The sequence below is a fragment of the Pteropus vampyrus genome, unplaced genomic scaffold (assembly GCF_000151845.1).
Source record: "Pteropus vampyrus isolate Shadow unplaced genomic scaffold, Pvam_2.0 Scaffold82, whole genome shotgun sequence".
NCBI classification, from domain to species: Eukaryota; Metazoa; Chordata; class Mammalia; order Chiroptera; family Pteropodidae; genus Pteropus; species Pteropus vampyrus.
In genome coordinates this window covers 8,767,648-8,792,865 of record NW_011888863.1, presented here as the reverse complement: position 1 = coordinate 8,792,865, position 25,218 = coordinate 8,767,648, and the positions used below count along the sequence as shown (strand labels likewise).

At 38.1% G+C, this 25,218-nt stretch overlaps 1 protein-coding gene across 1 annotated transcript in view; it reads left to right on the top strand.

The window, feature by feature from the left end:
• Positions 1–2,639: 2,639 nt before the first annotated feature.
• SLC2A13 (solute carrier family 2 member 13) overlaps positions 2,640–25,218 on the top strand; it is a 315,165-nt gene continuing 292,586 nt past the window's right edge. The window contains exon 1 of the mRNA XM_011363165.2: positions 2,640–3,452. Within this exon, the coding sequence (XP_011361467.1) occupies positions 2,900–3,452 (553 nt within the window). The 5' untranslated portion in view covers positions 2,640–2,899. The remainder of the gene's footprint in view (positions 3,453–25,218) is intronic.

The window sequence follows — 25,218 nt, the reverse complement described above, 5'->3', positions numbered from 1 at the left end:
TTCAGAGACAAGAGCCAATAAATCCTCTCCCTCTGCCACAATTTCGATTTGGGTTTAACCAGTTTGATTTGGGTTTTCTTTCCTTTGCAATTTAAACAGTACAAAAACAAATGAAACAACCTGCATATTTTACTGTGTACATCCAAATGCATACATATACATGCATAGAGAAAATTCTGGAAAGAGTCATTTCAAAGTAGTAGGAGGGGTTATCTCTGGAGAAAAGGGACTGTTAAGGTAGAAGAGATGACTGGGAAGGAATTTTTGTGTTATCTTTATTGTTAGACTGCTTTGCAACAAGGATGCATTTCTTGTGAAATTAAAAATAAAAATTCGATAAACACAAAGAAAACACTGCTCCCAACTCTACTATCCCCTCTCAACAACAAACAACAACAACAACAACTTCTATTGAATGAATGACAAATGTCTTTGCCTGATAGGATCTGGAGCAGTATAGCTAACCCCTCTCTCTCTTCTTTCCATTTTCTATAGTGGGTCCTTAGTGTTCCCGGAGGTTGTAAAGCTAAAGCGAATATACTTAAAACCGGGACTTTTGAACTCACTTTGAAAACCAATAATGATTTTTATAATTATTATTTTCTCTGCAATGGAAATTAATTGTATTTCAAAATACTTTTTCATGCTTACTCCAGTTAATGTATAGTTGCACCATTATCTTCTCTTCAAATTAGAAAACAAGGCAAAAGCTAATCTGGTGATTTGTCAAAAGATGTACAGTAAAACAGTGATAATGATGGGACTCATGTCTTGATTCTCAGCTGATGGGCATTCCATTTCACCATAATCTGCAGTTGGAGCAGGCTTTGGGGACTCCATTTTAGACTCAGGCTGTGGTGTTAAATTGAAATTCGCTCTCTCCCCGCACCCCTGCCCCCGTGGCCTGAGAATAACTCTGTTTAACTCTCTGATGCCTTTTTTTCATGTCATATTTCTTTTCAGTTCTAACCCGACTGTAGGTATTTAAATGCCATGATGATACGGAGCGGAACCATTTTTAGTTGAGCATTCTGTTGCACAAAAGGTGAATTTCCATCAAGGGATACTCAGAAGGCAAGGTGTTTACTACACCTGCTAGGAATAAAAGGCAGTTTGTTTCATCTCAACAAGAGAGAACTGTCAACACTACCAGCTGAAATCACCTGGGGAGCCGTTTTCTTCAGAAGCGGTGAACCATTTTACCACAAGGTGGAGCAGTTTTACTATGTAGGAATGGAAAAAGGTGCGTTCTCACCTGAATCTTTTCTGACCCTGAAGATTAAGTTCATTGCTCCAGAGCTGAAAGCTCTCTGTTTAACTGATCTCTAAGAATGAAGAGAGAGCCTGGCTTTGAAGCTACACGATGAGTTTAAAAAGTTAAGTCCCCTGAGCTCATTATTTTTCCATGTTTTTGGAAACAGAAGTGATATAATATGGGAGATAATCATAACTAATAATCTATATGAAAGCAATTTTGACAAGTTATAATTTTTATTGAAACAGGGACGACAAAATCCTTTACTCTAAAAGAAAAAAACTTTTAGACTACATGAAAAATAGGCCTCAGGATAAGAAACCTTTTTCTCAAATAAAGAAAATAAAAGAGCATGAAATTGTGAGGAATAGAATCGCATGATTCATATTACCTCCTGCCCTCAGCCTGAAGAATGAAAGCAAATCAGAGCGCCAAAGTCATGATTCTCTTCTGAAGTGGAACTGTATGAAATGATTTACAAATGATTTATATCAAAGAGAGGGAAAAAACGAAGTTAACCCAACAGTTTGAAAAACTGGTCGCAGATAACGTCATCTTTGCTTCTTTCAAGCAAATGAAGCAGTTGAAAATTGCCCTTGCAAATGGAGGGCAACAGTGGGGATTTCTCAGAGGAGAAGACGTCCGTTCTTTTGGTGAGCGTGTTGCGGGGAGGGAGGTGAAGATTCCCTATTAAATCACAAATCAGAGTCGTGGATTTACTTTCTACCACTGAGAACTGCTTGATTATATAGGAATAACATATTTAAATGTGAATTTTCTTTTACAGATCAGAGATCCACGGAAAGAGGTATGAGATTTACCTGGGGAGATAGATTTATCTCTGTTCTCAAAGCATCGAGATGTACCACGCCTTTAAAATAAGCATAAATTGAGGAGAGACTGGCTATGAGAGGAAACTGGTTATAGAAATAAAAGAACACAGTCTTGAATTGCTCCACAACAAATTATTTATGTCACAATATTATAAATTGTGCTTGCTATATGCCATACCAGAATTTTTTTTTTTTTTTTTTAAGGCCTTTTCCAGCCTTGGCCATCCCTAGGCTGTTAGGAGGATCATGATGTTTTACGGGGTTCTCTCCCTAGCCTACCAAACATTGCGAGCGTTGTAGGCCGTTTCTCCGGTGTGGAAGCCTATTACTTGGCAATCCCACATTGGTCTGCTCCCCATCTGCAGCCCCCAAATTAGGGTTAATTCCTTACAGATGTCAGAGCCCTAAATGAAGAGGCTTGGGTCTGAGTTGCCCTCAACCTGGGGGTGTGGTCCGGGGCGGGCTGAGCCTGGCCCCGCCCAGGGAGGGGCGGAGCATCTCCCCGGCTCTGCCCTGCTGGCCCCGAGCTGCACGTGACCCGCGGACCCGCCTCCCGCCTGCTCCGCAGCGCCAGCTCGGCAGGCGCGGGGAGTGAGTCTCGATTGAGACCCGCCAGGCTTCAACTCCCCGGCGCCGGAGCTCGGCGGGCAGCAACTTTCTCCCCGGAGCAGCCGCGGCGGCGGCTGCTGCCGTGGCATCCGGAGCGGGAGCCGGCGGCGGCGGCTCTTGCCCGCTCAGGCTGTCCAACCCTCCGAGACCGCCCGCCTGCGGAGCCTCGTCGCCCCGGGAAGCCCCGGGCCCCTGCTGCCCTATGTCCCGCAAGGCGAGCGAGAATGTGGAGTACACGCTGCGGAGTCTGAGCAGCCTCAAGGGCGAGAGGCGCAGGAAGCAGCAGGAGCCGGACGCGGCGAGCGCGGCCGGGGAGCGCAGCCTCCTGGCGGCCGCTGAGTCGAGCAGCAGCCTGCAGAGCGCGGGCGGCGGCGGCGGCGTCGGGGACCTGGAGCGCGCGGCGCGGCAGCAGTTCCAGCAGGACGAGACCCCCGCCTTCGTGTACGTGGTGGCGGTCTTCTCCGCGCTGGGCGGCTTCCTGTTCGGCTATGACACCGGGGTGGTGTCGGGGGCCATGCTGCTGCTCAAGCGGCAGCTCAGCCTGGACGCGCTGTGGCAGGAGCTGCTGGTGTCCAGCACAGTGGGGGCGGCCGCCGTCTCGGCGCTGGCTGGCGGGGCCCTCAACGGCGTCTTCGGCCGCCGAGCCGCCATCCTGCTGGCCAGTGCCCTCTTCACCGCCGGCTCCGCGGTGCTGGCCGCAGCGAACAGCAAGGAGACCCTGCTCGCCGGACGCCTGGTCGTAGGGCTTGGCATCGGTGAGTTCGGGCTCTGCGAAGGGCACCCGGGGATCCCTGGCGTCACCGCCCCTGACCCTGGTCGCTGGCTTCCTTTTGCTCCTCCCAGGGTCCCCGTCGGGTCTTGCCAGGTCTGAGAATACTCAGACCACTTCTCTTGCCCACTGGTTAATCTGGCCCCCAAGGCTCCCTAGGGGTATGGGGGTGAGGAGGGGCTCGAGCCCACGGGAATCTTCAGTAGCCCCTGGACAGGTGAATCTGCGGGATTGTTGCTTCTCTGAGCACTTGCGAGAACCCCCGCTCATCACCCGCTTCTTTTCCTTGATCGAGCCCGACCTGATGCTGCCGTATAGTGTAGGAGGGAAGGTCTCTTTAAGTCTTTGCGTTGTCTTGCTTTGTTTCTTCACTGCTAGCTCCTTTCTTTTTCTAGGATTCCAATCTCCGAACCCAACCAGTCTTAAAGTAGTAGTTAATTTTAAAGTTAAGTAATTCAGGACTCAAAAACTATACTTTGCTACCCCTTCTCTCTTCTCTAGTCATTTATCTTTAGGTGGAGTATAATTTTCCCCTCTTTTTGCGTTTACTTTTTTGCATTGTCTTTTGCTTTCACCTTTTCCCCAAACGAATTCCTCGATCCTCTATTTTTCTAACCTTTTCCTTTAAATCCATATTCACCCATTCTCTTCGTTTTGCCTCTCCTGCTTTCCCTTTGGGAACCAAATTATCTATTATAAGTCATGTTCACTTTCTAAATTCACTTAGGAACTACTCCCCATGTGGATAAATGCACAGCAGGATAGATATTTGCAGTTTACTTCAAAAATATGGGATTAAGGTTCCCAGGGCATTGATTTTTCACCCTGGTTGCTGAGCGGTGGAGGTGCAATTGGCAAGATCTTGGCAGACAGAAGCAATTTGGAATGTGCTCAGTATTATTAGAAAGCACTTTTGAGGGAAAGTGTGGGGGCGAGGGGGTGAGACTTAAATCTCACTATTAGTTTTTCTAAGACACACCACTGGTGCTTTTTAAATATTTCATTTTATAATTCGTTTTTTGTTTCCTTTAGGGTGCTGTTGACATATTTATCTCCTATTGCTGAGGCTTGATGAAAAGCCCTTTCTACCTGGGGTCCCTGATGTTCTGTCCATTCTACTTGTTTGACATTTATGCTTTTCAGCCCTTTTCTGTAGGTTCTCAGGGGAAGAGAGCCCCATTTGTACAACTCACGTAGGAACTTGGAACCTAAATCCAGCTCATCACACTTTGTATCTGGAAGCTGTCACTACTGACCTGCCTTTTGTTCATTGTACTGTTAATTAGTGAAGCCAGGTTAGGCCCTCAGTTAAATGTTTCCTTGCTACATTAAAGTCCAGAATGACCAAAAAGTACAGCTGAAGTGAAACCTTTTGTATAGGAACTACTAATGCCTTCAGGACCCTTCACCAAATCACCTGGTGTTTAAGTCAAATGATCAGGATTATTAGCATTTTCTGCTTGGGACACCTGTACCTCCTTTTTTGTTTCTTCTGACATAGAAACAACAGTTTTATATAGGAAGATTTGTTCCATGAGACTGAATTTTACTTGTGATTTTGAAATTTAATGTTTTGTAGAAATCTCTAAATGAAGCCTCATAGTGTTTAGCTATGGCAAATATTGAGTATTTGGATGGTATATTGACTCTCTGATAGGAAAATTGAACCCCTGTTGTGTGTAAGGTCCCCTTCCAGGTGTTGTGAGCAGAACGATGAGGAGCATTTATGCTCCAGTAAGCGTGGCAGGGTGGAACTGAAGCAAGTTAGAACTTGCTGAGCTCCATAAGAAAGGTTCTCAGGGCTGAATTCAAAAAGAGCATGGTCACCTTGAGCAGAGGGAAGCTAGAAGCAATTCCAGATGAAAATAATATGTTGAATAGTAGTTTAACAGAAGAAATGAGGAAAAGACCGTCTAAACCAGGGAATGAATTAAGAAAGGAAAGCATATGGCATGCTTGGGGAACAGGGTGGATGCAACAAAGAGGATGAAGTGGAGAGCAAGATTGGAAAGGTTGGTGTGCTGGAACCGTGGATGCCTCTGTGTCTCACAGCCTGGCCCTGTGGCGTCTGGGCTGCTTGCCTGACAGTACAGCCAGTTGAGACGTAGGTCGGTCCTACTAAGGCCTGTGTCACTCCTGAGGAATACACCCTTTAGGGTAGAACCCCTGATACAAAGCTTCATAAAACTTCTTTTCAAATAAAGAATGTTTTAAGGTTGTAAAACAGGCTGTATAATGGGCCACATTGAACAATACCACATTTCATATTAGAGTCTATGCAAAGGATATAATTGTATATGTAAAATCCTTAAAACTCACAAAGATTACTAATTTCACAAAGATTAAACTCTCAAAGAGAAGTCACAAGAATGATTTTTAGCTATACGGAAATGGGTCCCTAACATGAGCATTATTTTTAGGGATACTAAATCGGTTTTGTTTGTTCGATACATTAAATCTTGGTTAATTTCATTCTACCTTTTTAAGTAGTTAAATTTTATGTGTGGTCAGGAGTTGTGGTTTTTTTTTTGTTTTTTTGGTATTGTTGTCTTTTCGATACTTAGTAAATGTTGACAAGTTTGCAGTGATAATTTCTTCCACAGATTTACCTGTGGTAAATATAAGATCCAGAAGGACAGAGTTTTTTGTTCATTTTGTTCACTGATGTATCCAAGACTTGTGGAGACACTTGTTGATGAATAAATTAAATGAATGGTGAGTAGGAACATTAAAATAATTCCATTGCTGGTAGGGTACAACTTTAAGTTAGGATATTGTTATGATTTCTTTTTAAATAGTGTATAGTAAAATATTTCTAAGGGTTTTAGTTTATAACAGTTTAACGAAATAATTCATTTTTCTATTTGACAAATGCTAATTAAACTTCCATTATTGATTCTATCAGGTTTGGAGTAGGCAGTAATTAGGTAAAAATTCCACCCAGGAGGTTTTCATTCTCTAATGGGATAGAAAGACCATCCAGAAGCAATTAAAATACAATAGAGGTTTCTCTGAGTGCCACAGGACTGGCAAAAGAGTAGGCAATTGATTATTTGGGGGGAGGGGGAGTAAATAGAACATAGAATTAAGGAGGTTTTACAAAAACATTTATTTCAACTAAGGTTTGAAGAGTGAGTAGGAGTTCATCAGATGTAGAGAATCTGGGAAAGGAAGTAATATTTAATCTTTTAGTATATACTAGCTACCCTGCTGTTACTTTACATATGTTATCTCAATCCTTCTGACCCTTTGAAGTAGGTCCCCTTCTGCTAGATGTGGAAACAGCCTACAGCAGTTAAAAGACAATGTCACTGGTACAAAGTCAGGATTGAAAAAAAACAAAAGCTCTTTCTCTTATCATACTGGACATTTAAGGTAGTCAGCAGCAGGTGTAAAGGCACAGAAAAATCAAAGCACTGTTTGAAGCATAAAGTGAATGAAGCGTGATGGGTGGTCATGAAACTGGAATGATTTTTTGGGGGGAAGAGGGGTAGGCTAAATAAAGTTTATTTGGCCGTGCTTATGCAGGACAGTCAATTGGAGGCTATTCGTTGTAAATAATGTGATCAGATTAAACATCCTTTGAATCTGCTCTCTGCCCCCACCTCCATTCTGCTTTTAAACTCTACTTTCTTCCCCAAAGCTCTTGCCTCTTTGAATTTTGTAGTATTAGAAGTCTTTGTCCAAGATTGTTACTACGGGGTGGGTAAAGCTTTGCATGCGGCCATGAATTTCTGGAATTGGAAGAGTCAGTAGGCCCTTCAGCAGAAACTTGCGAAAAAGATAAAGATATTAGTCGAGTATAGTCGTTAGTCTATATTAAACAAGTGACAGTAAAAGAAGCATCTGAAATCAGGGGTATTTTAGTTTAAAAGTCCTGTTTCCTTTATGAGTTACAACAAAATCAGCTTACTGAGTGCTAGTTTTGCATAGGGCATTATTTTAGGTTTTTGGTTTCATCAGAGCTTCCTTTCATTCCCCTGGTTTGGTTTGTTCTTATCCGTGACTTGAGTCCTGGGACCAGACCATTGTCTCTGCCCTACTACTGTTGCCACTCAAACTTTTTAAACTTGAAAACTCAAATTTGAAATAGTACACAGTGGTGGAGGTAGAAAATTTTCTAGCTTTCAGCTGGTCTAATTAAATATATATGAGATAGATTAACAAAAGGAACCAAATTTGATTACATACATATAGGCGGAAACCCCACATACGTGAGAGTTAAAGACTCCACATACATGAGAGGTTCAGAAACAACGTTAACATGAGATGTATGTATATTGTAGCAGTTTGAGCTAAGAATGAGGTAAGGCGCCTTGGCGTTTCTAAGGGGAGGAAGGTCATTTGAAAGATAAGAGCAGATATTCAGTAATTAGATGTTTGTCATGCCCTATAGATCAGTCATAAAGATATCTCTCTAGATGACATTTTTTAAGGGAGAGAGAAATGTTTCTCTTAAGCCCACAGAGTCCTGATTGCCTTCAGTGCCAAAGTGGCGCATCTTAGGCCTTTTATGACCCCTTCAACACAAATTTGCTGTCCCCAAACTTTTTGTATTCTAGAGAGTAATCTTATTTTGTATGTCCTTTATACACAATCACATTTTGCAAGATTTAGCAGTATTGTACCTGTAATCAAAGTTTTTAGATATAGTTAGGGTATATATAACAGGATTGAAAGAATGTGAGTTTGCACAGTTTTGCTTTATTTGATTGTTATCTGGGACCTTGTATTCTCTCATGTATAACACACAAAAAAGTTGTCTGGAAAGGGCAAATTACAAGAACATAGTACTATTATCACTGTTAGCATATACATAGCCCCAAAACCAGCAATTTAATTTAGCCCTTTCTCCATGGTGTTAGCATTTACTTTACTGCTCATTTAGTGTCTGTGTAGGGAACATCAAGAAGTCTCTAAATCCAAGTATTCATCAATATTCAAAACTTTGAGAATTGACATATTAATTTATACAACACTGGATTTGTTGAATTAATTTTAGATTTACATCAGTTTCTCTTCTGTTAGTCTCTTCCAGTACTCCCTCTACTGGAATATAATTTGAAGTTGCATATTACAACTTGTAATTGGTATGTTATGGCCTCTTGAATAGTTCTAAAAATACCACATTTTTTTTTTCCAAACAGTACTTTGAATTCTTATTCTTTAATGCCAAGCAAATGTAAAATCTTGTTTGATCAAAACATCATGCAATTATGCATTAATGTCAAAAAAAGAATTTCATTTAAGGTAAGCATAGTTAGCTAGAATCAGCCATATTTTTAAATAATCAACTGTCTTTTTTTTTTTTTTTACAATCAAGTTTGTTTTTTCTATTCCTCCCCACACCCACCCAGTTTCTTTGAGTTTCATCTTTTAAAGCAGGATTTCTATATTGGATTTATGCTTTCTACTGGTGTGAAACGGATATGTAAAAGAAAGCTTTGATTGACTTCCTCTGTTTCCTTGTTTCATACACATTAACAATTTGTGAGCACCCCCGTCTCCCCCCCCCCCCCGCCACACACACTTAATTCTAGTGGCATGGACATTGTAGTTATAGTAAGGGGTGTGAGTTATAGTAAGAGTTGTGACCTAATTATGTTTGTCTAGTAGTAGTGCAATATCCTCCTTTAGTTGTCAGTGAGATGACGAAAGTCTGTTAACATGAATTCAGTGAAGTTATTCATGTGACTTCTCTATAAAACAGTTCTCTTTTTTTCACCCACCCATGTTTCCCTCTTCTGTATTTTAAGCTCGAAGTAAGAATACTGTCTACGTTGAATGACTTCACAGAGATGTCTTCGGCTTTCACACCTCTAATGTTGTAGAACCTGTTGGTAGATCTCAGATGGCAAGCAGTCTTTGCCATCTTCACTCAAAAGTACATGAGACTAATTCCCTTTCTTTTCCTGATGCAACTAGATTCCTTTATACATCCTTCTTGTTTACAACTCTTCACTGTGTTACCTTTTTTCTTTGACCTTCATAGTAAATAACAGCAACATTTCTATAAAGAAAATTTCTATTGTTAGGAGGAAAATCTGTGCTCACCAAAAGACCCCAAAATATTTTTCCACATTTAAAATTTAATTTCCCTGGATGTAGGGGGAAAAAATAGTCAAGTTTTGCGGATACTTCGAAATTCAGGTTGGGAGTTCTGCATGTTTTTTACTTGGGCCTTTTATTAACTATTTGCACTGTTTAAAATGGAGTGATCTGGAGTATGTGTCAAAAGCCACATGGCAGGAGCCTCATTTCACAAGGCTAAGCAGTGTCACATGGGATCACCAGTGCCACCAGTGGTAGTGACACCAGCATTCTTCTTTATTTGATTTAGTCATCTTCCTGTCCTGCACTGAGGGAAATCTCAGTGGTCACTCTTCATGGCGGAATGTGAATTGACAATCGATTTAGCGGCCAATGCCCTGGAAATGGTAATACTTAACATCTCTTCAGTGCTTAACTCTGTGCCAGGCACTCTTCAAAACATTTTGCATATATTAATTCACTTAATCTTCATAATAACCCAGTGAGATAATACTGTTCTTTTTCAGATGGAGATATTTAGGCAGAAAGAGATGAAGTAACTTTCTTGTGGTTACAAAGCAAATGGTGGAGCCAGAGTTCATTCCCAAGACATCTGGTTTTATAGTCTGCTCAACTGCTTGGTGACACTGATGCTTCTCCCTGAAGCCAGCATAATTGTTCTTTCCCATGACATGTGGAGGTTACCTTTAAACTATAAACTTTTTAAATTTATAGAATTTTTTAAGAATGTAGCCATGGCATATCAGGAGTACAATGAGGAAAGCAAAGCTGGTTAGAACATTTCCTTGCTAAGTGCTTGCGAACGGGGATGCCTATAATCATGGCTGTTGTGTTGCATGACTCCAGGAGGCTTCATCCAGACTCTCTTTACCCTAGAGGGGGTGTGTGCACATGGATTACATTGTGGCCCCCTGAATTGGACAACACAGAGGTACTGCCTGTGATGCAGCAACTAAAATTTAAAAAATGCTTTTCTGCTTTTCCTTTTCTTATCATGATGTTCTATCTGCTTAGCATGTGCTTTTCCATAACATTCTTTCTATCCCTTGTCCCATAGCCATTTACTGAGTGATGACTTTTTTTGGTGCTGGAGAGACAAAGATAAAAATAGTCTTTGTTCTTAAAAGACCTAAGTCTAGTGGAGAAAGACAAATTTGAGATTGTTAATCCTATGATAGAATTATCTAAAGGATGTTTACTCATCCTTCCAGGTCCAGCTTTATCAGGAAAGCTTTCTCACTTGGCCTCTGCTAAATATTAGCACTTTCTCTGAACCACACTCTTGGCATTTAAGTGCATTATTCCTTGCAGTATATCTTTTTGGCTGTGACTCATCTCCCTGGTAGACCAGAAACTCATGGGGTTAGCAAATTAGGTACTAATAGTATTTATGTCTTTTCATTGCACTTAATACCCTACTGTTTATATATTAAGCCCTTAAATATGTAGCACACTAAAGAATGCATGAAAATAATACTCAACAGACCATTGCTATAAGAAACCTCAGACACATACTTAATTGCTGCACAGTTAATTCAGAAAGTGGAATAACCTGGTTGTGAAGCATGAGGCCTCTGGATCCACGCTACCTGGGCTCACACTGGCCACTTACTGCCTGGGTGACTGTCAAGTCTTCAGCTTCAGTTTCCTCATCTGTAGAATGGGCTAATACCTGCCTCATAAGGTAGTTATAGGAATTAAATAAGTTAATATTTGTAGAATGCTTTCACAATGCCTGGCAAAGTAAAGCATCGGTGTTTGTTAAGCATTCGCACATAAGCTGTGCAACCTTTGACAAATTACCACTATGTGTTTCAGTTTCTGTGTCTCTAGAATGAGTGTTATGATTGCACTTAGAATAGAGGGTTGTTGTAGAAATTGAATGAGCTGATGCGTATAAAAATGCCTGGTTATCAAGATATGGTAGCTCTTGTTATCAGGTGTAGCCATCTCAGTCACCGCCCGAACACCTTTTTAAAATCAAGGAAAATAAAATCCTGAGCGTTTAATGTTTATCATAAACAGTAACAGTTGAGTGAAAATTCCATAATATAAATTGAACAGTTAAAAGGCAAAATAAATAATTTAAAAGCGGGGAAGTACTCTGTCTTTCAAGTATTCAGTTTATATATGTAAAATTTACTTCTGGCCAGATAGGTGAAGTTTCGAACTGGGTCTTGAAGAAATTTATAAACGGGTTGCCTGAGAGAAGGCTACTCTTTTGGCGGAGGAAGAAGAGAGAGATAACTGTAAAGCATTGAGGAAAGCAAGTAGATTTCTTGGCTATGTGAAGGGGTTGAATAAGAAAATAGTAAAAGTATGAACCTTTTCGTTAGAGTATAATCTAAATTAATAAGTAGTAAGGGACCAATTTGGAGCTATGATATTAGATCTGTCTTGTAATATTTTATATGCCTACTTGTAGAAAAGAGTTTAGTTCCCAGATGGAAAAGATATATCTGCCTTTTAAAAAGCAAAGAATGAATATTTTTAATAAAAACTTGAAAGTAATAGCTTTGGAATAAAACAGTTTTAATAATGGAAGCTTTCATATAAAACTCCATTATCATAATTTTGAATTTCATTTATGACTCCATGTCAAGAACTCATTCCATACAACAGAGAGAGAAAATTGGAAACTAAAATTGTGTGCATAGTATTCAAGAACTAAACATTTACCATTTAATATTTGGTTAGCAACTGCCTGTAGTTTTGAAAGAAAATTATATAGTGATTAAAAATGAGTTGCAAATGCTTGTAAGTAGATTTCAAAGATTCTTGAAATACAGGTATCTTCGTAAGTTAATATCAGGGTAAAATCTGAAGTATTTACTGCCATGTCTACCTAATTCTAATATTTGCTATGAAGTCATAAGGAAAATGGCTTCTAGGACTCCTTCCACTGTTTTTGGGTAGACAATGTGATGTGGCCATCTGTGAATTTTGTAGGTAAGACAGCACGTACATCAGGCCTATCTCAGAGGTCGTACAGGGCAACAGGCCTGCCTGCCAGGCTGTGAAGTCACTGAGACTGTAAAACATGCAAAACATACACACAGACCTGTTGGAGTCTTTTATCATTTCTCTTGAAAGCAAACTTGTGGGACTTCTTATAAAATCTTTCATTATATTCATTCCTACCCTGTATTAGGGAAATATTTAGAAGTGTTTAGAGTTTACTTTTCCTTCTACTCGTTCACATTCTTTAAATGTTTCTGAAATTAAAATTTAAGCAAATACTGCAAATAACATAGAATTCTATCAGTTGGTCATTTTTCTTTGAATATTCTGTATATCTGCAAATATCTAATCTTCGTTTCCTGGGATATAATGCTTACTTAAAAGCAGCTTATTAGAAGTACTATAAAAACTCAAAATACGGTAGACTCTAAAACAAAGCCCATCCTTTATGCCTGTGTGTGCATGTTTTATGTACATTCACTCATTAACCAAGCAGGTAGGTGTTTTCCTTAGTTTCAGAGTGAATGAAAGACATGCAGAGAAGATTAAGAAATTAGCAACGTGAATACAGTGCTGAAATTCAAGTCCAGGTTTCTGAGGAAGGACCAGTGCGTGCCCTGCCTCTCTATGATACTTATCATAAATCCAGTTCTTGATTATGGAAGCTAAATATATATAGTCACAATGATATTTCCTGTTAGTATGTAATTTAATGTATTGAAGTTTTAAAATAGTTGCTGAGGGAACAGTGCCGAGACAGTGATTGTTAGAGAAACAGTATTAAAAGACAAGAACTACCCAGGTAGAAAGTAATTACTCCAAATAAAGAACATATTATACATATACAAAAGCAGAAAAGAGATGAATGGAACAAAATAAAAATTCCAGCAATAGAGCTAACTTTGTAAGAATTTAATGTTGAAATAAGGTAATGGGGAAAAGAATTATTAATAAGTAATTGAGAAAGGAAATAATATGAATAAAAATAATGTGAATAAAAGTTAGATTTCATTCTCATTGATATTTTTAGTCATGTAAAATTTTTAAAAAATAGGAATGGAGTGATTTTTATATTAGTGATGTGGTTCCTTCTATTATAATTTTAAAGCCTCTAATAGAAATTTTAAAAGCAAGATGACATATTGAGTAAATATTATGGTATATTTGTTTACCTAAAAGTAAATGTATTTATCCTGAAAGCATATTAGACTATTTACAGCAAGAGAAAATGTAATTAGTAAACTCTCAGGAAAGTATTAAACCTTATTAATAATTAGAAGTGAAAATTAAGATAACATACTAAATTATCAGATCAGAAAAAAAAAACGACTAGTTGTTTGTAGGAAAAGATTTTCTTGTTAAATAAATTGGAATATTTTCTGTAGAGAATATTTATGTTATAGCCAGGCATATTTAACATAATTCATTCATCTGTTCTGCTTATGAATTCAACAAACCTATTTTGAATTACTGATGTGTATTAGGTACCAAAGTATCTCAATACTTGGAATTCAAAGTATCTATGCTTTTAGAGTTCATTTATAAAATTGCTAGTATTCTTTGATTTGGAAATTTCACTTGATGGGTTATAAGGAAATACAAGAAAAACTCATTTTGCCTAAAGATATTAGACGTACAATATGTAATTTTTTAAAAACCAGGATGCAGAGGGAACCTCAAAGTGCATAGTGATTGTGAAATGATTAGGTAGACCACAGTATGTGATAGAACATTGCACTGCCGTTAAAATAAAGACGTGGACCTGGAGTACATATAAATATACAAATAATAAGCCCCCAGAATAGAACATAGTCGTATGGACATACTGATTACAACTATCTAAAAAATTATGGCTGAACATAGAGTTTGGAAAAAGGCATAAAATTGTGTATATAGTTTGCAAATGGCAAAATAGACTTTAAATTTTAATTTTTTACTAGTGCCTTTGTATTTGTCATTAATACTTTGCTTGGAACTCAGATTTTTGTTTTAAAGTACACAGATATATGTATAACAAAAGACTCTAGCAATAGATTTTTTTTCCAAACGAGATATTACCTCTTATTCCATAGAATGAAGTTTTTAAGAAATGATGACAAAAATGTTATAAAGACTCTAATCATTTGACAGTTGTGTGGATTTATTTTCTCCCCAGTTTTTAACTCATTGCACGAATTAGCAAGACATCATGATGTATGGTGTACATTTCTTAGATCTTACGTTGGGTATCTCAGGAAAGTATCTTGCCTACTTCATCACCGAGAACAATAGAAACAATCAGAATGAGAGCTCCCATCCCTAAATTCCCTCATCTCCTTCGTGTTTCCTCAGATGTTCCAGTATCCCTGCCTACCCCTTGCCCAGATGTTGTCTTCTTCCTGGACCTGTGGGTGCACTGTTCATGCTCATGGCTAAGGCCAGCCCTTCTACTTATATCTTAGATCTATCTCATCTTTCTCCTATTCACAGCTACCATTCCAGCTCTTTCCCCCTTTCTTTTATTGTATACATTTTCCTTTCTACTGGATCATTTCCATAAGCATGCACATATGCTGTTATTTTTTCCATCTTAAAAAAAAAAAAAAACCTTTCTGCTTCACTTCATCTTTCATTTACTATCCTGTTTACCTCCTTTTCTTTACACAGAACAGTTGCCTGTATTCCTTCTCTTCAGTTCTTCCCTTCCCATTCTTTTGTGACCCCTATGCTATTACTACTCCACCAACATCACTCATGTCATGTTTATGATACCATCTGTGTCGCTCCTCCTCTCACTTGACCCATGAAAGTCATTTGACACAGTAAAGCATGACTTCATGAAGCACTTTCTTTGGCTTTCTCTGTTTTTCCTTAGTTTGTTTCTTCTCAAGCTCCTTTGCAGATTTTTCTTCATCTCCCAGAACTCTTAGTTTTGGCAAGCACTGGGGATTACTCCTTGGCACTCTCCTTTTCTCTATTTACATTCACTTTTTTGGTGATCTCATCTTGGCTCCTTGTTTGCTGACTATGTAGATTTCATTCAGCCCAGACCTCTCTTCTGATATCTAGACTCATACCAGCTTTTCACTCAGCTTCCTGCTTTGCCCACCGTCTTCTACATACCAGATAAGGGAATGCTTCTTGGTGTTCTGGTCCAAAGCCTTGAAGTTGTCTTTAACTCCCTCTCAAGTTCCACATCTAACCTGCCAAGAAATCTTCCAAATCTAGCTTCTAATTAATCTATAATCTGTTTCTCATCACTTACACTTTTATCACCCTGATCCAAAATGCCATCTCTCCCTAGGAGCATTATAAGTCTCCTAACTGTTCACTGTGTCTTTTTCTTGACACCTCTGCCATCTTTTCTCCACATGGCAGCCAGAAGGATTCTTGTACAATATAAAGCAGAACATGCTACTTCAGTGTAACTTAAAGTGCTGTTCTCCATAGCTCCTTATCTCTGCTCAGAGTAAAAGCCAGCAGCCTGCAGTGCTCTTGCCCCTCCTTCCTCCTCCTCTGACCTTACTTCCTCCTCCTTCACCCCTACTCCAGCCACTCTCGTGTCTAAGAACACACAAGTCATCCAGGCCTTTCTAGGTCTGATTCCTCTGCTAGGAAAGTACTCCTCAGATATCCATATCATTCCCTCATCTTTGCCTTTCTCAGATGTCTCCTCTAAGTGAGCTCCTCCTTGATGATCACTGTTTAAAATTGCAGCCCCCACCACTGGTACTCCTAACTCTTTTTTTTTTCACTCTTTTTTTTTTCTCCCTGCTTTTCTTTTTTCCTCTATAGTACTTTTCACTGATATTTGTGTTACTTGGTTTCCCTTTACTAGAATGTAATTTCCATGGAGACAGGTTTTTATTTTTGTTTTGCTATTCCTGTTCCATCAGTGCATAGTATAGTGCCTGGCACATGGTAGTCATTCAATAAATATTTACTGAATAGATAAAAACTAAAATAGTATAACCACGGTGAGTAATTTTTGAGCTGAGATCAGATTATTTATGCATCAGGGATGTCAGCAAATTTGTGCAGTGGGTGTGGGTAATTAAGTGTTCTCTAGGGTTGCTTCTGACTCAAGTCTGTCATTTCAAACTTTTTGAAGTAGTTGGGGAAAAAAGATATTTTTAAGTTCAATTAAGACATTTAAGTTCTCAGCACTTGGGACAAAAGCAGATCTCTTCCAGTCTTGCAAGTACAAAAAGTGAAAGTTAATTCGTATATGAAAACTGATTACACTCTCAGGGATGAACTTAAAGTAACTACAGTTGATCCTCAAAAAGCATGGATTTCAATTGTGGGGGGCCCCCTTATATGTGGATATTTTTCAGTACATATATAGTATCCCTTCTTGTCTGAGGATTGAAAACAGTTTTTTGATCAACAGTTAGGAATCTGCAGATACAGGTGGCTGACTATATGCATTGTTCTATGCCATTTTACGTAAGAGACTTGAGCATCGGAGGATTCTGTTATCAGTGGGGGGGGGGGTGGTTCTAGAACCAGACATGTTGGGATGCCAGGGGACGACTGTAGTTGTTTTGGGTGAGTCACAAGTTAACGTGAATTTTCGACTGTACAGGGGTCAATTACTGTAACGCCCTCGTTGTTCAAGGGTCAATTGTACACTGACGCAATGGCGGAATCAGCTGGCATGGAAACTCACTAGGTGACACATGTCCTTTCCCAGTGCTCCTAATGCTCTAATGTCTCCGCTCTTTTCTGGCTGGGATGTTTGTGGGAAGAGGGATTGTGATTCAAATTGTTGCATTTTTGTAGTTGAACCTGGAATTGAAGCAAGATGGGGGCAGGAGAAGGTTGAAGAGTTGTTATTTCACCCATGCTAGAAAGAGGCCTGATGAGTTTTCTTGACCTTCAAATTATCTCTCTGATGACTCAAGTTTCCAAAATTCAGTGAATCTTTCTTCTGGAGAATGCTGGATGTGGAATTTGAAATCTTTTTTTTTTTTTTCTTTTTTAGTGCTCAATCCATATTTCAGATTCTGTAATAGAGTTCATTAAGTAGTTACTAAGCACTAGGGTAGGCACAATGGTAGCAGCTTGGGATTCAAAAAATAGAACACACACTTCATTTTCTATTTTGGATCTGGTTATAAATATAAGGGACAAAACATAAATGTATTGTGATAAATTTTATAAGATGGTATTAAATGTATGGAATTTTAAAAATAAGTATTATGATCTTTAGTTTGTGCTGATCCTTAAATGACCAAGATTTTAATTCTGGATATGAAAAGTGGGGTTATGCTTCAAGTGAAGCTGGTCCATAACTCTTAGCAATGAAGTGGCATGATCATGCATCCAAATTGTGATAATTAAAATAATAGTCTTACACTACATTTTAAACTTATTTGAATATGGATGCTTCCAATAAATGTGGAAAATTAAAAATTGTCAAGCAAAATAATCAAATTATGCTATTAAGACTTGGCTTAAGCCAGATTTTCCAGTTTACCATTCTGGTTTTTAATTATGTAAACTCCTTAAATTCTTAATACCTATAAAATTGACCTTCCCATCCCAGATGCACTTTCTTATGCCTTTCTTTATGTCACTTCTATTACTTCATATGTGATACTCGTATATTACTGATGTAGACAGGAATAGAAAGATATGCAAGGCACAGTAGTACAGATAGTGTCAACGTGGAGCTAGCAAGTCAGACTTTACAAAGAATTTACTTCATAGAGTTTTTGGGTGTGTCAACTGATAAAGTATTTTCTGTTAAAAGCTCAGCATAGTTCTTAGTCCTCAGTAAATGCTCAGTAAATATTAGCTATTAACATTGTTCTAATTGTGTTTTTAATAGCTGTATTTTCTACCATATTGTAAGTTTTAAAAGTGCAGAGACCACGTCTTTTGCCAACACACCCCCTTTTTAAATCTCGGATCTAGCCCAGTGTCTGATAGGTTGCTGCACCTGCATTTGATTAATTGATCTGAATTTTTCCTCCCATTTTATCTCTATTGTAGACAGAAGGCAACATCTATTAAGTTGATGAAACAGAAGCAGATTATGATGAATAAGTTTTCTTAGCATGTAAGTAATGAAAGCTGTAGAGTGATAATTTGTATGTTAGTATGAGTACAAATGGGCTCATTACCTAGTTTTACAGCCATAGTTGCTGGCTAAATGGAGAGAAAATTTTGAAATTTTCAGTGTGATTTGAACCTTGAAATATGGAACTGCACAGAAAAAAAATGAAATTTACTACTTCAGATATCTATCTCTATCTATCTATCTATCTATACAAATATATGACATGCCATTACTCTGTTGTCAGTAATCGGCCAGTTTCAACTTTAATTGAAATTAAGGGAATAAAAACACAATGAAAGATTTTAACAGTATATTTTTACTTTTAGATTAGTTTCTCCTTATCCTGTGAAATAACTAGGAATAGATGACACATTAATAATAGTATCAAACTAAGTAAATATTAAAGAATATTATATTCAGATCAATGAATTATTTATTGTGAATGAACAGATCTTGAGACTGGGGAAGTAAGAACTCATTTTTTTTTTAAAAAAAGGCATATCACCTGAGTAAGAAAAACATGAAAATTGGGGAAAAAACACATAATTTTGTGTTATTGACTGGGTAATTACATAATTATTTAATCTTTATCTATGCAAGAGATCATTATATTCTAGAGCATTTTCAAAATTACATTTTTCTAAAAATAACCCATTTTCAAATATGTTTATCTGTATTAAACATTCAGAATTATAGTTATTAATAAACATTAAAGCTTTGCATATAAATGGCTACTGCTGCTGTTAATAGTTAACTTCTTTTTGCTTTAAGTGGACAAGTAATTGACTTAATCCCATTCAAATTAAAAAGATTTGTAGATATGAACTGAAAGCCAATTTAAGTAAATTTTTAATATTTCTAACTAATCATGAAGATGAGGTATCCAGAGATAAGACATTGAGGCAAACTTTGCCTTAATTGTTCAAAAGAGAATGAATTCTAGGAATTGTAGATCAACAGATGTCATTAATTTCTAGAAAAATTATGAAGTATTATTAGAGTGAGGATTTGGAAAAGTCTGATGATTACTAGGAACTTTTGTGAGTTCACTAAGAATACATCTAATTAAACCTAATTTTTTCTTCGAAAGCATTGTTGGCTTTATAATAGATTAGGGAAGTTCTGCTGGTAAAGAATTTGATATACTCCCTTTCTTTGATTTAACATATTTGTAGGACATTTACTTTGTACTAGGTGGTGAACAAAATGAAACTTTATTAATCCCCTAAAGGATAATGATAGCAAATCTCTGAAATTTGGCAGATAAAAAAGACATGATTTAGTTGGACGCTCTGTCTAGGTTGAAGGAGGTCTCTAATGGGGTGCAACCCAGAGCTCAGTCTTTCATGCTGTGCTTCTCTAATCTGGGGCACCCAGAGCAAACCAAAGGCTGTTAGGCTTGATAACAGAGTTAATATTCAAAATATTTTCAAGATACTGGAATGCTCTTAAAATTAGAAATTAAAAGTAATAGATAATATGTTTGCCTATACCTTTTACATTTCAAATATATTTACATTATTTCTTTTGGCCCACACTTAGACCTGGCCACCAATGAGACAGACTTCTCCAGTACATGTCCAGTAGGGATTCTGTAGGGGTCTGTACAAGTCAACAGCCTATGTACAGCACAGAGAGACCTGTTCAGGCATTAAAGGAGAAGTCTGTACTGTATTCACAGCCTGACTGGAGGGCCTCTGTAGTCCAATCTGACTCTAAATTTCTAATAGCTTCTTCAGTGATTACAGTGGAAAAATGGTTTTCATCAAATTTGCAAGAGAATTTCTCCTTTGAAAGGGAATAAATCAGCTAAGATACTCAAGATTGCAAATAATGCTTAAAAGGGGGACAGTGTCCCCTTTTTGTAACTCCCTATTTGTGGTCAGTAAACCTTGGTTGACTTGCTGACAGCACTTGAGTCCTTTTACTTTATTACTTTTTGGCACTTGTCTTTTAAATGATCAAATTAGCTTTACTTTTCTTGAATGTAGTTTGAGGCTGTTTTTATGAAATCAAGAACATGATTCTATGTTGTTCATTTTATAAAGAGAATTTGTAAAATATGAAGATGACAACTTTGAAAGCCACATGTGTCTGGCACCCTCTGTGGAACTTTTCAATTCTCTCTTGACTCTTTAAATGATTTACTGTGCCTTTCATGATTCCTCTCAAGAACACCAATTATTTAGTGTTATTGAGGTGATTGTCTTGCAAATAAGCTTGTGCTTTTAAGAACTTATTGTTAATTTACTAGTTTCTGAAAACTAGAAGTTATTTCCACACTTACTCTAGTTGTAATTGAGTTATTTAGATCAAATATTCAGAGATTAATAGACTCTCAAAATCAGTAGGTGCAGACTCCATACTACACATTTTATGATGCCAGGATAAACGTTCATCGTCAATTTTCTTAAAAAATATTTCACGAAGAGATTACTGTCCTGTGAAAGCAAAAGCCAGCCATTTGTCACATGCCTTTTGTGGAGCTCAGTTTCCCAAGCCTCCCCATCCCCTCATCTCTGTCTGCCGTCCACTCTCACCCCACTCTGGTGTTTTACTCTTTGCTGAAATGCTTGGCGTTTCTCAATCTTAAGTGAACAAAAGCATTTTTAGAGAGCTTCGCTGTTTATCGGTCTGTAACATACACTTCGTGTGCTTGCTGTGTCAACACTGTTTCGGGATGAGACCCCTTGCTCTTCTTCAGCCAGATTAACATGTCCGAATCCCACCCATAAGGGGCTTCTGGAGCAGTGATAGCTGTTTAGGTGATATTTGCCTTTCCTTAAAAGGTAGCCTTTGTTGATTATTGGCTTCGAAAAATATTTTTGAGGAAGGGATTTTCTTTCCTCACAATTAGTAGAATGACTAGTCAGGTGCAGTTTCTTCCAATGTGTAATTCCTTTTAATGTGCGATTGCGAGATTGGTTAGAAGGATAGCAATTTAAAAATCAGTTTAGATGTCTTTTTATGATGTCTTAGATATTGAAATGTTCACATCCTACGAACTTTTTGTTTTGTTTTGTTTTGTAGGGCATGGGGTAAGAACTGCCTATACTTTGGGAGTTCTTATCTTTACCTGTTTCACTTCTGAGGTATGTGTTTTAAAAAAATGATATACCACTGATTAATAGATTAAACATTTTTAGGCCATTAAAAAAGTGAAGGGCTCTCTTCCTCCCTTTCTAACTTCATTTAAAAATTTAGTAAGTTGTAGGATAAGGGAAAATCTGGAGGGTTAGGAAGATTATATTGTAGTTATTAACATGAGATCTACCCTCTTAAAGATTTAAGTATGGTACACAGTACCGATAACTGTAGATACAGCATTGTATAGCAGGACTCTAGAACTTATTAATCTTGCTTACCAGAAACTTTATGCCCATTGATTAGTAGCTCTATTTCCTCTTCCCTCCAGCCCATGGCAACCATTATTCTACTCTTTGATTCTATGAATTTTACTATTTTTAGATACCTCATATAAGTGGAATCATGTAGTCTTCTAACTCATCCAACTTGAGCTGTTTCTTCTTGAAATATATTTCTTCCCTTAGGCATTGTGCCACATATTCTGTTTAACTCAGTTAATCTTCATACCATACAATATCTCATGTTACACACACTGGGAGATTAAATAACTTTATGGAGGACATACATCTAGTAAGCTGTGGAGGTGAGATTTGAACCCACTGGCTTAACCTCCGAGTCTGACTTCTTAACCACTACAACGTGCTGCTTCAGGATGGTAACAAGAATTCTTGTTTCACAGAGGTGGTGTGAAAAGTAAATGAGGCAAACTACAGAGTTCTTAGACTAGCGCCTAGCGTGTAGTAAATATCTAATAAATGTTAACTATTATCATTAATACATTTTAATTTCAATATATCTACCATGTACCTGCCTCAGTGAAATGGTGCAGAAGGATATTTATATTGATTGTAGTGTGAGTTATTCTGTGAATTTATGTAAATTACTGACCCCTTTGAGTCCTCGGTTTCTCATCTTTCATGATAGAGAAAATAATATCTACTTTATAGTAGTTTTATGAGTCTTAAGTTAGGTCGCGTTCTATAAGGTAACTGGTACACATAAATGCTGAGTACTATTGGCTTCTGTTACTCTGCTCCCGTATGAGATCTGAGTTCCTCCGGGAAGAAGACAATGCTTTATTTTTGTATTCATCACAGCTCTTGGCACATAGTTGGCGTTTAGTAAATACTAGCAGAATAATTGAATAAGAGCATTGGAAAGAGAAAGAATAGGAAGAAGGACAAATATGTGGAAATTTTTCTACCGGAGGTAGCTTTCTTCTAGTGGAAAAAGGTCATCGTCATCCGAAGGCCACATGGCTCTAAAGACTTAGTTTTTTTTAATTTAAAGGTTAAACTGACCCGATATTTAATTCTTAAGTATTTTGCAACTAATGCAGCTATTTTCTGGGACTGACCTTTGGTAACTGCATGAGAGGACTAGTGTAACTAGGGTCATTGCTCAGTTTGGAAATTTCTCCAGAAACATACTGCAACGTTAGGTCAAGGGAACAAACCAGGATCTGTCCTTGGTTTTAGAGGCAACCTAATCAATCACTCTGCCCATCAGTTGGGCACTTAGGAATGCCCCGTTCTTTGTGCTTGTGGACAAGGGACAACAGTGCAGCTTTTGTTTCTTCCTCTTAATTTCTAACTGTTTAGCTTTTAAGACTCTGGAATACCTTCTGCTTGTTGATAGAATAAGGAAAAGTAGGTGATATTTTAACCAATGGGGAAAAATAAAATATTTCTTATGTATAGAGAGGAAACATGAGAAGAGACATGTAATTTGTTTGAGGGCCTATCTTGTTTCTCACTTCAGGTTTAATTCTGCCATGTTATTGGTGACTGCAGGTTAAGAAAACAAGTGGCAACAAAAGAAAAGACCATGTTTTCTTTATCATGGCAATAAGTGTTTACTTTTGTTTATTTTTATGGATAGACTGAGAAGGCTTCAGATTAAACTGTTTTTCAGAATGGTGATATCAGTGGGGGCAGGGAGATTCTTAAAAACCACCCTCCTCGGCCCCCTGCGTTTTGACTACCAGTGCGTCTGTTCTGGTACCTGAATCATCTCCCAGGCTCTCTTGCTTAGAAAGTAGCATGGAGTAGTGGAAGGAACTTGAATGGGAAATTGGAAAGCCTGCATTACAGCCTTGCTTTCACCTTTTACTTCAAAATGTGATTTTGGACAAGTCCCTTAACCCCTCTTAGCTTGCTTGCTTTCCTGTAAAGTAAGAGAGTTTTACTAGACTCTGGGCAAAGTTTCTTATAACATCAGCGCTTCTTTGGCAGGACGAGAGGAAAGAAAAAGGAGGACTGAGATTATCTGCCACCTACTCGGGCCTCCTTCCTCAATGTGAAGTGGACACAAAAACAGGGTGTGTCAGGCTTTAACAGGAGGGAGAGCTCAATCCTAGTCTCATGAAATTACAGGCTGTTGAATAACCTAAATTCATTATGAAAATGAGGCTTTAAGTCCAATGCTGTCTTATAGTGTATCTTTTCACATTCACCGTAAAACATTTTAACTTTTAATGAACTGCTGTTTGCCTCCATTGAGAATTGGTGCTCAGTTCTGGACAGCTCTTCAATCGAATGACCTTAGGTTGAATTTTGTTATTTGAGCCGGCTCTGTGAGAAAACCTGCCTTGCTGGCTCTTTTTGTGTTTCTTGTTATTTAAGGCATCTTATTGAAACTGAAAAGTACACTCTTTGAAAGTGTTTTTTTTAATGGGAAACTGTTGAAAAGTAGCTTTGTGTTTTCATAGACCATGCAATTCTAGGTCAGCTGACCTGGTTTCAGAATGGTTGTTGGTTGGTAGAACTCACAGGTAAGTACTCGAGAGCCTGGTGCTAGTATTTTGAAATGTTTGCAAGTATTGAAGATGGAGAAGAAAGCACAAACCAGGTCTGATGTTTTCTGTTTGATTATTTTTACAATATCTTAAAATAGATTGATGTTTTGCTGTTACCCTGCCAGATGTGCACTCCGTCTTTAATTAGTTTAAATATATCAGTTAAAGATTGGTCCAATTTCCAATATTCTGAGCACTTAATTGTTACTGATATTGTTTAAATGTCTTTTACTGTCTCCTACGTCCATATTTGTGTCTATACTGTATGCTGTAAAGGGAAACAGTTGCATTTTAAAATATAATAAGTGATATCTGATGCAAGGTGAAATTGTGTAAGTTTTCTACATCCTGTCTTTTCACTCCTACAGATAAACAGTCTGGAAATAATGCAAAACACAGCTGAGAACCCTGAAAAGTAAATGATAGCAGGGAAGGGAAGGCAAAATTTGAAGACTGATAGGGCAGTGAATTTACTGTTTGTTTTTTTCTCCTCCTGAGTTTCACCTGTGAATGGACCAAGTCCTAGAACTGCCCAGGGAATGCCTGGGCAGCAAAAAAAAAATCCAAGAGAAACCCCCTTTTTCTAAGTGGAGGACTGAAAAAAGGGACCCCTTGGAAGCCAGAGGGTATGGACGGAATTCCCCTTTTGTTCCCTTCTTTTTCCTGTCCTGACCTTGTCTTAAGGCCAGCCCCAGTCACAAAGCTGCAGTGGTGGTGGAAGTGGTACAGGCACCAAGATGCTGAAATAGAAAGGGGTCCCTGGTCTAGAGAGTGTGTGGGGAAATCACTTTTTTCTCTCTAGTTTCTCTT